General features: G+C 44.3%; 1 protein-coding gene across 1 annotated transcript in view; it reads left to right on the plus strand.

Moving 5' to 3' along the window:
- ARHGEF18 (Rho/Rac guanine nucleotide exchange factor 18) overlaps positions 1-14075 on the plus strand; it is a 478484-nt gene that overhangs the window by 325608 nt on the left and 138801 nt on the right. Inside the window, exons 4-6 of the mRNA XM_075863189.1 lie at positions 716-899; positions 6506-6620; positions 11666-11723. Coding sequence (XP_075719304.1) covers positions 716-899; positions 6506-6620; positions 11666-11723 — 357 coding nt within the window. The remainder of the gene's footprint in view (positions 1-715; positions 900-6505; positions 6621-11665; positions 11724-14075) is intronic.

Genomic DNA, 14075 nt, shown 5'->3' on the forward strand with positions numbered 1-14075 from the left:
TTTATTTAACAATTTTTTTCATTTTTTTATTAGTTCCCCTAGGGAATTTAAACCAACTAATGTATTTCTGTGCATTGTAATTTTTACTGGCTCCTATTCAGCTCTGCCTCTGTCGGGCTTAACAGGAGCAGAAAGATGGCAGACCTGGGTGCCTTCATTAGGCCCCTGGCTGCTATGACAATTATCGGCACCTCACAATCAAGTCGCGTGTGGTTGTCGATGGGCTGTCAGAGGGGGCCGACTCCTCTTTCGAACGGCTTAGATGCCGTGGTCGCTATTGACAACACGGTGTCTCATTTTTTCTTTATAAAAAAAAAATTATATATATATATTAATCAATTTTAAAAAACTGGTCTGGCTTCAGAAACTCAGATGTAAGCTCTGCTGAAAGCTGCAGCTGGCCATTCATTACATACTCTTTCTTTGCACTTTTCAAGCATAGGCCTACCTCCACAACGCCCATATGCTGTAATAGGGCATATGGCGCATTGTTGTGGTTAGCCAAAAAAAAGCCAAAAGGCCAAAACTGGTTTGGTCGTTAGGGTTTAAAAAAAGAAGGTTTATTGTTAATAAAATATAAGACTCCCAAACCACCAACTTTTAACTATTTATACTTTCTCACTGTAATCATGTGCTGTGTCAAAATAGCCCATAAAAAGACCATATACTATTTATTGGATTTGTTTGTACTAATGGTGTTGATTTCTTTTTGAAGACTTAGTCTTGATGCTTCAGAAATGGAAAGTGATGTAGAGAGGGAACTGGAAGAAACCACCACTGTCACAACTCAAGAGATTATGCCATTATCTCGATCATGGGCCACAAAGTCTAACCTGAGAATAGAGGCTGACATTGGAAAACTTGACCTTACAAGTGATGATACAGATTCAGAAAAGAAGGTATAAACATAGTATTTCAAACCCTTTTGAATATGTCATAAATACTAATTGTAATGGCGGAGTACGGAGACAGACAGGTGAGCACTAACCTACCCGCAACCCAGTCCCTGCCTACTTGCACGGCCCGTCCTAGGCGATGGCGTACAACTGGGCGATGGTCCCTACACTCAATATGTACACGACAGACAACACAGGGCAAGGGTACACTGAAGCAGGGAAGTGGGGCAGTTGCCCACGGCAACACCATGAGCAACAGGAGAGTGAACGAGCCGAGTCAAACCAGGAGAGTGGGTGGTAACAAAAGCAGAGCAGAAGAATAGTAGTCAGTCAAGCCAGGGTCGATATGAAGCAGAGGTCAATTGTATATAGCAGGAACAGCAGAGCCAGGAAACAGGAGAATCACAGGCAAAGGACAAGCAGCAAATGAAGGTATACATAGACCAAGGGCAGGAGCTAGAACCGTCTGGCAAGGCTGTGATAGGTTCTCCCACTTCTCAACCTACCAGCCTGAGTGGTAGCAGATCGAGTCACTCCAGCAGACCTAGGCACAGATGCAGGCTGATTAACCACCGGCGTCGACACAGAAGTTGTGTCTGGCAAATCCTTCACAATACCCCCATTTTATGAGGGGCCACTGGACCCTTCCTAGGTGGACCTGGCTTGTTGGGGAACCGAAGATGGAACTTCCTGAGCAATAGCCCATGCCGGGCGGGTACCCAAGTCCTCTCCTCAGGCCCGTATCCTCTCCAATGGACCAGGTACTGGAGGGAGCCTTGGACCATCCTGCTGTCCACAATCCTGGCCACCTCGAATTCTACCCCTTCAGGGGTGAGAATAGGGACCGGAGGTTTCCTCGAGGTAGCCAAGGACGGGGAGCAGCATTTCAGGAGGGAGGCATGGAACACGTTGTGTATATGAAAGGACGGGGGTAACTCCAGCCGGAAGGAGACAGGGTTAAGGACCTCAATGATCTTGTACGGCCCTATATACCGGGGAGTAAATTTTTTGGACGGAACTTTAAGGCGCAAATTTTTTGAAGATAGCCACACCAGATCCCCGACCACAAACAAGGGGTTAGCAGAATGTCTCTTATCTGCCTGAGTCTTTTGGATACTCTGGGACGCTTCAAGGTTCTTCTGAACATGGGCCCAGACTGTGCACAGTTCCCGATGAACGACATCTACCTCGGGATTGTTGGAACCACCAGGTGAAATGGAGGAGAACCGTGGATTAAAAGCAAAATTACAGAAGAAGGGGGAGACCCCCGACGAGTTACTGACCCGGTTATTAAGGGAGAATTCGGTGAGGGGAAATGAAGGAGACCCAATCATCTTGACAGTCCGAGATAAAACACATTAAATATTGTTCTAGAGACTGATTAGTCCTCTCAGTTTGGCCATTAGTTTCAGGATGGAAGGCCGAGGAGAAGGACAGATCAATCTCCAACTTCTTACAGAAGGCCCTCCAAAACAATGAAACAAATTGTACCCCTCTGTCAGAAACAATATTAACAGGAACCCCATGGAGATGCAGGATGTGTTTGACAAACAAGGTAGCTAACGTCTTGGCATTGGGTAGTTTCTTGAGGGGTACAAAGTGGGACATCTTGCTGAAGCGGTCCACTACAACCCACACCACCGACTTGCCTTGGGATGGTGGCAGATCGGTGATAAAATCCATGGAGTTATGGGTCCAAGGTCTCTGGGGAATGGGCAAAGAACATAGTAAGCCCGCTGGTCGGGACCTGGGAGTCTTGGACCTAGCAGAAGTTTCACAATCGGCGACGTAGGCCTTAACGTCTTTAAGCAACCCAGGCCACCAATAGGTTCTAGAAATGAGGTGCTTGGTACCCAGGATGCCTTGATGGCCAGATTCATGATTCTTCCTGAGTACTCTTAGCCGGAATTGCAGGGGAACAAACAGCTTGTTCTCAGGAAGGTTCCCGGGAGCTGAACCTTGATCAGCCGCAATTTCGGAGGCTAAGTCAGAATCAACAGAGGATATGATTATACCTGGGGGCAAAACACAAGCAGGATCCTCCTCAGGAGGAGGGCTGGCCGTGAAGCTACGCGACAGTGCATCAGCTTTAATATTCTTAGACCCAGCCCTATAGGTGACCACAAAGTTGAATCTAGTAAAAAACAACGCCCATCGAGCTTGTCTCGGGTTTAGCCTCTGGGCAGATTCTAGGAAAACTAGATTTTTGTGGTCGGTAAGGACCATTATCTGGTGCCTATCCCCCTCCAGGAAGTGGCGCCACTCTTCAAATGCCCATTTAATGGCTAAGAGTTCGCGGTTGCCAACGTCATAGTTACTCTCAGTGGGGGAGAACTTCCTGGAGAAGTAGGCACAGGGACGGAGATGGGTGAGAGACCTAATACACTGGGACAAGACAGCACCCACTCCCACCTCGGAGGCGTCAACCTCCACGATGAATGGCTCCATTTGGTAAGGCTGAATCAGCACTGGGGCAGAGACAAAGCACCTCTTAAGGACCTCAAAAGCCTGAACCGCCTCTGGAGGCCAGTGGAGGAAATCAGCACCTTTGCGAGTAAGGTCCGTAAGAAGCTTAGAGATGACCGAGAAGTTAGCAATAAATCTCCTGTAATAATTAGCGAACCCCAGGAAGCACTGTAAAGCCTTCAGGGAGGCAGGTTGGACCCATTCCGCCACAGCCTGAACCTTGGCAGGGTCCATGCGGAATTCGTTAGGAGTGAGGATTTGACCCAAAAATGATATCTCCTGCACCCCAAACACACATTTTTCAGTGTTAGCAAAGAGTTTGTTCTCCCTAAGGGCCTGGAGCACCTTCCTGACATGCTCAATGTGGGAGGACCAGTCCTTGGAAAACACAAGTATATCATCAAGGTACACTACAAGAAATACCCCCAGGTAGTCTCTTAAAATCTAATTTATGAAATTCTGGAAGACCGCGGGAGCATTACACAACCCAAAGGGCATGACGAGGTATTCGAAATGACCTTCGGGCGTGTTAAACGCAGTCTTCCACTCATCCCCTTCCCTGATTTGGATAAGGTTATAAGCCCCCCGAAGATCAAACTTAGAGAATCATTGGGCCCCCTGAATCTGATTGAAGAGATCAGGAATCAAAGGAAGGGGATATTGGTTCCTTACAGTGACCTTATTCAAGCTCCGGTAATCGATGCATGGCCTAAGACCACCATCCTTCTTCCCTACGAAGAAGAAGCCAGCACCTACCGGGGAAGTAGAGGGGCGAATGTAACCCTTGGCCAGGCTTTCCTGGATATATTCTCTCATAGCTTCACGTTCAGGACAAGAGAGATTAAATATCCTACCTTTAGGGAGCTTAGCTCCTGGTACCAAATCGATTGCGCAATCGTACTCTCTATGAGGAGGTAACTCTTCGGAGGCTTTTTTAGAAAAAACATTAGCAAAGTCCTGAATAAACTCAGGTAGGGTGTTCACCTCCTCAGCGAGAGAAACCAAATTGATAGAAAAACAGGAAGTCCTGCATTCATTACCCCATTTAGTAAGATCCCCAGTATTCCAGTTAAACGTGGGATTATGCATCTGCAACCAAGGAAGGCCTAAAACCAAATCGGATGATAATCCCTGCATCACCAACACAGAACACTGCTCCAAATGCATGGAGCCAACCATGAGTTCAAATACAGGGGTATGCTGCGTAAAATAACCATTAGCAAGTGGAGTGGAGTCGATACCCACTACCGGGACAGGTTTAGGCAAATCAATCAATGGTATAGCTAGAGACATAGCAAATTCCACAGACATAATATTAGCAGAAGACCTTGAGTCCACGAAGGCACTGCCGGTGGCAGACCTTCCACCAAAAGAGACCTGAAAGGGAAGCAAGATTTTATTAGGCTTCATATTTACGGGAAATACCTGTGCGCCCAAGCGACCTTCCCGATGGTCACTTAGGCGCGGAACTTTTCCAGCTGCTTATTCTTACGCCTAGGACAGTCGTTCACTTGATGCTTGTCATCTTCACAGTAGAAGCAGAAACCGTTCTTCCTGCGGAACTCTCTACGTTGTTGGGGAGACACGGAGGCCCCGAGTTGCATTGGTTCATACGAGTTTTTCGTGGAAGAACGAAGCAACGGAACCTCGGAAGCCATCATAGGGGAGCCAGAGGAGAAGGCACAAAAACGTTCAAGTCGTCGTTCCCTGAAACGTCGGTCAAGACGTACCGCTAAAGCCATAACCTGATCTAGAGAGTCCGAAGAGGGATAACTAACAGGTCTTTCAGGGTGTTCGACAGACCCAATCTAAACTGACACCTCAAGGCAGGGTCATTCCACTGAGAAGCTACACACGACTTCCTAAAGTCAGAACAGTACTCCTCAACGGGTCTCTTACCCTGCCGTAAGGTCACCAGCTGACTCTCGGCAAAGGCAGTCTTGTCAGTCTCGTCATAGATGAGCCCGAGAGCAGAAAAAAAAAGGTCAACAGACGAAAGTTCAGGGGCGTCAGGAGCCAAGGAGAAGGCCCATTCCTGGGGGCCGACCTGGAGCCGGGACATAACTATACCCACTCGCTGGTTCTCAGGGTCTTAAACGGAAATAGAGCCTACAAACTCTCCCGGAAGGAGAAAAAAGTCTTCCGGTCCCCTGAGAACCGGTCAGGCAACTTGAGGTGGAGTTCAAGAGGTGATGTGGGGGGCACTACCAGGGTGGCATCACGCTGGTTGCACCTCTGAGCCAGGTCTTGGACCTGTAGGGAGAGACCCTGCATTTGCTGAGCCAGGGCCTCAAGGGGGTCCATAGTTGTGTCAGGGACCAGGGTAGAAAAGGTATATGGGCCTGTGATTATGTAATGGCAGGGTAGGGAGACAGACAGGTGAGCCCTAATCTACCCGCAACCCAGTCCCTGCCTATTTGCATGGCACGTCCTAGGCGACGGCATACAACTGGGCGACGGTCCCTACACTCAATATGTGCACGACAGACAACACAGGGCAAGGGTACACTGAAGCAGGCAAGTGGGGCAGTTGCCCACGGCAACACCGTGAGCAACAGGAGAGTGAATGAGCCGAGTCAAACCAGGAGAGTGCGTGGTAACAAAAGCAGAGCAGAAGAATAGTAGTCAGTCAAGCCAGGGTCGATATGAAGCAGAGGTCAATTATATATAGCAGGAACAGCAGAGCCAGGAAACAGGACAATCACAGGCAAAGGACAAGCAGCAAATGAAGGTATACATAGACCAAGGGCGGGAGTTAGAACCATCTGGCAAGGCTGTGATAGGTTCTCCCACTTCTCAACCTACCAGCCTGAGTGGTAGCTGATTGAGTCACTCCAGCAGACCTAGGCACAGATGCAGGCTGATTAACCACGGGCGTCGACACAGAAGCTGTGTCTGGCAAATCCTTTACACTAATGTAGTGTATTTTTTGAACTAAATGTTATGTGGGAAATTCAACTGAAAGTGATCTTATGCAATTGTACAAATGGAGTCTTTAAGCTACGACCCCCCTAAATGTCCACATCTATACAGAGCCTAAATCTATTAAGCACCACCTACAGAAGACTACAAAGGGGTTGTGGAGAGTATATAGAGTGCCACAGATCGTCACTTATAAAATGTCTCATTTCAAATTTTGGAAGGATGAGGAAGGCTCTGGTAGGAGACTGCGTTCAAAATCGATGCCTTCCACACTTGACAAGATCTCAACACCAAGAATCTCCCGCAGCCTGGAATCTTCATGTCCTGTCATTGAGGGTGAGTGTGTCGATTCTAACTTTCATATGTAAACCTAAGTATATTGCATTACTGTCTGCTGCAAACATAATGGAATATGTTTGTATTTGTAAAGCATATGTCCAATTTGCTGAGATTTGTCTTATGACATTCAAAATTTTGATCGTGCCCAGAATCTCACTATAAACTGGCACTTTCCCCGTATGTACGAGGATGAATTATATAAAGGGGAAATGGGGCAATTAAACTGGGGCTTCCACCATCACACATTTAAAAATCATTCAAACAACTAAAAGTTATCAAAACAAGTTTATTAAATGACGTACTTACTATACAATGCTGCTGAAATATGATGCATTCATTTTTATCAAATTGCTAACCACAGTGTACATACTGTACAACAGTTTATCCTCGCCTTAGCCATTCTCTCTGTTGAGGTGGGTTACCTTGTGACTGAGTGTAACAATTCAATGATGTCATACCACTGTGATTTGCATGATAGCACCTCCCACCCAAAGTTGAGCACAGGGTCTTTCTCTAACATTGCTCCGGGCTTGTGTAAGTTGTTTTTTGTTTTGTGCATGTGAGTCTAAAAGGGGTTGTGCCAAGATAGACATTAATTACCTATCCACAAGCTAGGCTATAAATGTCTGATCATGGGGATGCAACCGCTGGGCAGAGCCGGCTCCAGGTTTATGTGGACTCTTGGGCGACAAGGCCTCAGTGGGCCCCTTTGCGGTGCAACTCACGTGGCTGCGGCAGTAAAATGGCGGAAACTAGACACCTAATATAAAAAAACGTAAGCCCCCTTTGTGCCGTTATGTATTAGTTAGGCTACCTTTGTGCCACCATATATTAGTAAGGCCCTCTTTGTACCCCCTTAGAGAAATTAGGCCCCCTTTATGCCCCCATATAGAAGTTAGGCCCCCTTTATACCCCTTGCAGAAGTTAGGCCCTCAGTTTGTGCCCCCATATAGAAGTTAGGCTCCCAGTATGTGCCCCCAATATAGAAGTTATGCACTGTTTATGCCCCATATAGAATTTAGGTCCTCAGTTTGTGTCCCCATATAGAAGTTAGGCACCCTTTGCGGCAATAAAAAAAATGGGTCCTGTCACTCCTGTCTGTCTACTTTCTGTGACTCGGCGCAGTGACGTAATCACGTCGATTTGATTACGTCACTTGCACTGGAATGCTGATGTCCCTTGCGTGAGTGGCAGGGCATAGAGCAGAGCTTACTGATGCAGTTTGGTGGCTTAACCCACCAGAGGATCCACTGGTGGGCCAGTCCGCCGCTGCACCCGCCGCTATGTAAAGTGGCAGCGTAAAGCAACCGGCAGTCGAGTGGGCCCCCCCGAAGGCAGTGGGCCCTGGCACTTGCCTGGGTTTGCCAGGTTCTTATGCCGGCCCTGCCTCTGTGACCCCCTCTGATCACCAGAACAAGGGTACCGACTGCACAACCCACTCCATTTAATCTTCTCCTCACTGCGGAGGGTGCAGTGAGGTGGACAGGGGGGCCCGTAACCCCTGTACTAGTGATTAGTGGGGGTCCCAGCAGTGGGGCACCCAGCAATCAGACATGACCTCTTTAAATGTGAGGGTTCCTAGGCAAAGTAAAGTCAGCACTTTTTTCAGACCATTCCCCTATCTGTTTGGCATTGTCCTTACCATCTTTTACTCAGTAAGAGTGGCATTAAGACCTCTAAAAGTATTTATTAAAAAAATGACAACAACTTGTAAATACTTATTTTGGGTTACACAGGGTCTCCTAGTGGTCCTAACTGTCGTGGTCACAGACAATTATTTAAATAGGGGTCCTGGGAGAGAACAGGGCAGGAGGCTCTACCCAAATCAGTTATAAAAAATAGTTTGTAGTACTGTGGTAAGTTGGGAGAACACGTGCTTGAACTAAAAGATAAAAAGCAGATGAATACAAAAAAAGGTGTCAATGTGCAATGGACCTAGGGGTTGTTATAGTTGTACAGGGGAGTTTTTGTGGCGGAATTAGGATTTAAAGAGAACCTGTCATGCAATTTTAGCCCCTTAAACTTCTCCTAGATGGTAAACAACAGGAGGTGTCATCCAGGTCAATCAGGAAAAGATGGGTGAGATTGGCGTCATAAACGCTGGAATTTCTAGGATGAAGACACACCCAGCGGATGCCTCAATATTCACTTTTTCAAAGTTCTCTTTATAAGGCATGCTGCGCTATTGATGACACACATGTCTATATTTTGTAAGGTCTCTGCATGTCCTATGGTGGGAGCACTTTAGGGGGCTAAAAGCTGATTACGGGTACCTTTTGAGGGAATTTGTATGGCTTGACATTATGCTGTGTATATCTTGGCATTTTCTGCATGGTAAATAAATTATATATTCAAAATTGACATGGTTAATATTTTTATTTGTGTTTAAGTGACATTTACTAAATGTCTGGTTCATCTACTAAAACATGAACTATTTTCTAAACAAACACTGTCACTTAACGCTTGTCTAATTTTCTTGTATAAATGTGATCACCCTCTGACGTTTCCCGATATTAAGCAGTGCCATCTGGCTGTTACAAACATGAGTAAAACAAAAATAAATCCAAGGCTTACCAATCTGAGAAAATGTATAATACACAAGCCTGCAGTGATAATAAATCACTTGTTCAGTGTCCGTTTTATACACACACACAGCCAGAGGCATAACTTGAAGCTCTTGTGCCCTGATGCATCATGCTTCATTTATAATACTGAAATTCTGCGATGTAGTAGCACCAGGGCCCGGATGTGACTGCAACCACTGCACCCCTATAGTTACGCTCCTGTACACAGAATTTCCAATTATCCTACAACATAAAAATGCAATACTAGGAGACACATCAACTGATGTACGGTACATAATGTTATATTCCAAGGCAGTTCAGCACAAAATCAAATAGTTCAACTAGGATATCATTAAGACCTTGAACCCCCTCTCCCACAAATGGGTTCCACAAGCTGAAGTCTTAGCAAAAAGATTGATCACAGAAATAACCAAGTGATGATCCAGAAGAAAGCCAAGAGATGTAAACAAAAGTTCTAACCAGAAGACAAATAAAAGCCAGACCACAAAACTAGAGGGCAACCCAGAATCAGAGCCAGAATTGGACTGGTCATCACAACAGTGGATCAGAAACAGCACAGAACCCACAGATACAGTTGCCATGGATAAATAACCTGCTATCCAATGACGTTATTGGGACACACACCAGGGGTGAAAGACAGAAACAGAGCTGGAGCATTGTATGCTTCGTGCCGTACTAGCAGATAATGTGCTTGCAGTGTAGGTTGCCAGTCACATAACTACAGTAACTTGTGGGCTGCTGAACTGGCTGTAAACAACTTCGACACTGTGTTTGTAGTTACTGTTAGGCTGGGTTCACACGACCTATTTTCAGACGTAAACGAGGCGTATTATGCCTCGTTTTAAGCCTGAAAATAGGGCTACAATACGTAGGCAAACATCTGCCCATTCATTTGAATGGGTTTGCCGACGTATTGTGCAGACGACCTGTAATTTACGTGTCGTCGTTTGACAGCTGTCAAACGACGACGCGTAAATGGACTGCCTCGGCAAAGAAGTGCAGGGCACTTCTTTGCCACGTAATTTGAGCTGTTCTTCATTGAACTCAATGAAGCACAGCTCAAGATTTACGAGCGTCTCAGACGCCTCGCAAAATGCGAGGAGGAGCATTTACGTGTGAAACGAGGCAGCTGTTAACAGTCTGTCTTTTCACGCGTAAATGCCTCTCATCGTGTGAACATACCCTAACTCTTCAGTAGTTATAATACTACTTCTACTAACATTCCATCAAAACTGGCCGTTTTAATTTATGGCAAGAAATAACTTAGCTAAATCATATAATACATATGGATTGTGGTGCTTTTTTCCCCCTAACAGTTCGTCTAAAGCTTTAACATGTGTTGTATCGTTTATATAGAAGTCTGCCCGGTGATCAGCCAATCTCCGCCGGCCTGGCTTCTCTAGCCGATGTCAATTAGCTCTTATTACCAGGGGAAGCTGTGCCTGGCCATACATTTCTCCTGCAGCGATCTCTATCGGACATGTATATACTAACAAAACTGCCCCCTCTCTTACTCCTCAATGTTTCAGAAAATCGTTACATTTTTATTTTTTCAACTATAGCTCAATTGAGTTGAAGGTACATGAACACTAGTACTTTTTGTATCCTTTAGTTAGGCAACCTGTGGCATTCAAGCTGACAAAGTACTCATATCATCGTGGGGGAGCCTTGTCTCTATAAGTAATAGCGGATACACCACGTATAAAACAAGTATCAAACATTTTCTGGTGCACACAGTATTGCATGGTTCATTAAAACCTGGGCTACACCGAGACTTTTTGTAGTGCTAATGATTGATTTTAACTCTTGAGTGACAGCTGCAGTCCACAAGGTTGCATGCAACTCAATGTACTGTATATCATTGGACTGCAGCTGTAGCTCAACAGCGCTACAAAACGTCTCAGTGTAACCCTGGCCTTACAGAGACTTAAATCACGCTAGTACTCCCCATACAGGATGATCAGATGATCAGAATAAATCTCTGAGTCAATGACCCACCTCAGAATGCAAATCACAAGAACAAGCCCTGTACAGACACTGAACAAGCAGGAAACGGTGGGAGATTTGGGGAAATGACCTTCAGTTTTGTGAATGCAGCACATGGTTACAATACATGCTGTAAAACAGGTTCAGAATATTTAATATATTGTATTTGTAGTTAGGCTCGGTTCATATATGCGTCGGATGCTCTGATTCCATCATATTTGACAATAAAAAAAACTACAGGCAACGTGGTGGAACCCGATGGGTCCCATTATAAGTCAATGGGGTCAGTCGACAGATATGGCACTGCGTTCTGGTTTTTGTTACAAACAGAAACTAGGGCTCAGATGTGAACAGATCCTTAGTATTCAATGTAGATTGTACCACTGCGCTCTCATTTCACTGTTGATAATACACCTGCAACATGATGAATAATCCCATATAAAAATGTAATTATGTATATTTCTTATCTAGTAATCCAACCCCCTGCAATGGAAATTATTGAGAAGGACCACGTGGAACCAACTCATGTGTATGTAAATAAAACAACCTTTTCTCATGTAGTGTTGTGTCATATTTTCATAGTATGTAGACCTACTTGGGTCATGTAAGATACTAGAGGCAATAATTCTGGTCCCTCAAATGCAAGTTTTCAAGGTGTTCTGTACACTGTAGGTCCAGAATCTATCGATTGTGAGAAAAGCTTAAAAGTCATCACCCCTATAACCTCAGTTTTATTGCCCCGGCTTATCTTAATGATGTATCACCTCATGTACTAATTGTCTTTGTGTAACATCTTAAATGTTGTGCTTTTTTTCTAAGACATTCATTTGTAAACTGCCTGAAGAAGGAGCCTATATGGTTAGCCAATAAAGGTATCATACCTACTATACTTTTGTCTTTTTTGACACAAAAGTATTTAACATTGAGAAAAGCTTAGAAAGTCACAGTAGATTAAATTCTAAGACGTATTTCCTATACTGTATTTATCATCAGCAGAACATCGGAGTATTACAGGAGTAATTCTACTTCCTCATTTCAGCAGAATGAAGTTGAAAACTCATGAGATTCTGACTGAACGATAAGATTTCCCACTTCTCTGGGAGGTTGGTTCTATACAGCATCTGAATGGCAGTATGGAGTTTTGTACTCCGATCTGGTCAGGAATAGGGGTGAGCGAATCAATTCACCTGTTGTGCTGTTTTTGTAGATGTGCTGGTCTATTGTATACAATGCAAGAATTGATACACCTATTTTTTCATAAATTCACCAAACGCAAGTCTCACACCTGGTGAATTATTCGCCATTGAATCCTAATGGATTCCAAATCAGATAAATCAGCAAAAAACACAAATTGGGCGAAAAATTAGGTCACTTCTACCAAGGAGCTTAAAATTTACTTCATATAGAATATTGTTACTTTTATTAGCCATGTAAGAACATTTTCCTGTATATTATGCACCCAAACTAGAGGAGGAGGAGGAGGATGAGACAGCTGTTTGTAAAGAGTTAATCTCTCCCTTGAATGGGATAGTGCTTTAATACTGTGCCCCACCTCTGCGAGTGTCACAGCATTGTACAGTGTAGAGAAGAGTAAGGAATAAAGGGGAAGCAGGGCTCGGCTAATCAAGCGGGCGTGACGAGTCGGACCCCCATTGATTAAATATAGGATGGCCTATCCTGAGGAAAGGCCATCAATCTTATCTCACTGGTCAACCTCTTCGAGGACCTATAGTGTATAGAGCACCTTGGACGGTTACATCTGAGGCACTAGGGAGTAAGTATGAATACCCTGGTATATTAAATGAAGCTTGGAGCTCAATTTAATTAATTATGAAAATTTTGCTAGTTTCACTGTAAAACGACACCTTTTAATGTATAATATACAGCTACTTTTATTTTGTAGAAATAAAATTATATAAAATGGCTTAGTGCACACATATGCTGGCCTCCAATTCAGTAAAATGTGACGTCTTTTGGAACACTACCAAACATTTTACTTAAATGAACATTATTTTACCTTATAAGTCACGTCTGTGTGTCTTTTAATACATAAGTATTTATACATTTTTAAATTTGCTCGAAACCCCATCTAAGAATTGGGTCAGACATATCTTATATACATGGCTGTGAGAAAATATTTGCTTCCTTAAAATGTAATCGAGAACCTGAGTGAACCCATCCATATCACCCATGTGAAATAGTAACTTCTTGTTTGCACCACTTTTTGCAGCAATAATTGCAGAACTGTTTTAGTGCAGGCACATAGTATATTGGTAGGTCTTCATGCATAAACTGCTGTAAACAGTTACTACTACAGTATCCTTGTTGGCTTTGTCAGGTGTTTAGGTAAGCTAGTTCACAACTTTCTTTTATCCTCAGCCATTTAGACTGCGTACTTGTGTTGTCCACAGTGTTCCATTTTGGATTCATCTGTCCATAGAATATTATCAGAAATGGCTTGGTACAGGTGTTTTATTTTGCAAATGTAAGACAAGCTTTGATGTTACTCTAGTATAGCAATGGCTTCACCCATGCTACTCTCCCATGAATCCCATTGTCATTAAGACTAATCTTAGCGGAGACTGAAAAGGCTTATAATTCTTCTTGGGAAGTTAAAGGGTTTTTCCCATACTCCATATTTATCAACTATCCGTAGGATAGGTGATAAATATCTGATCGGTGAGGGTTCAACCACTGTGACTCCCACTGATCACGAGAACAGGCTTACTTTGCCGATCCTGGGAGCCCCATAGGAATGGAGCAGTAATGCGCAAGAAAAATTTGCACCAAAACTGCAGTTGCACGCACGTAATTCTGCAGCTAAAACCGCACCTGCCGGTGCGTTTTTTGATGCGTTTTTAAGTAAGGTATTTACATTTTG

The sequence above is a fragment of the Rhinoderma darwinii genome, chromosome 1 (assembly GCF_050947455.1).
Source record: "Rhinoderma darwinii isolate aRhiDar2 chromosome 1, aRhiDar2.hap1, whole genome shotgun sequence".
Taxonomy (NCBI): Eukaryota; Metazoa; Chordata; class Amphibia; order Anura; family Rhinodermatidae; genus Rhinoderma; species Rhinoderma darwinii.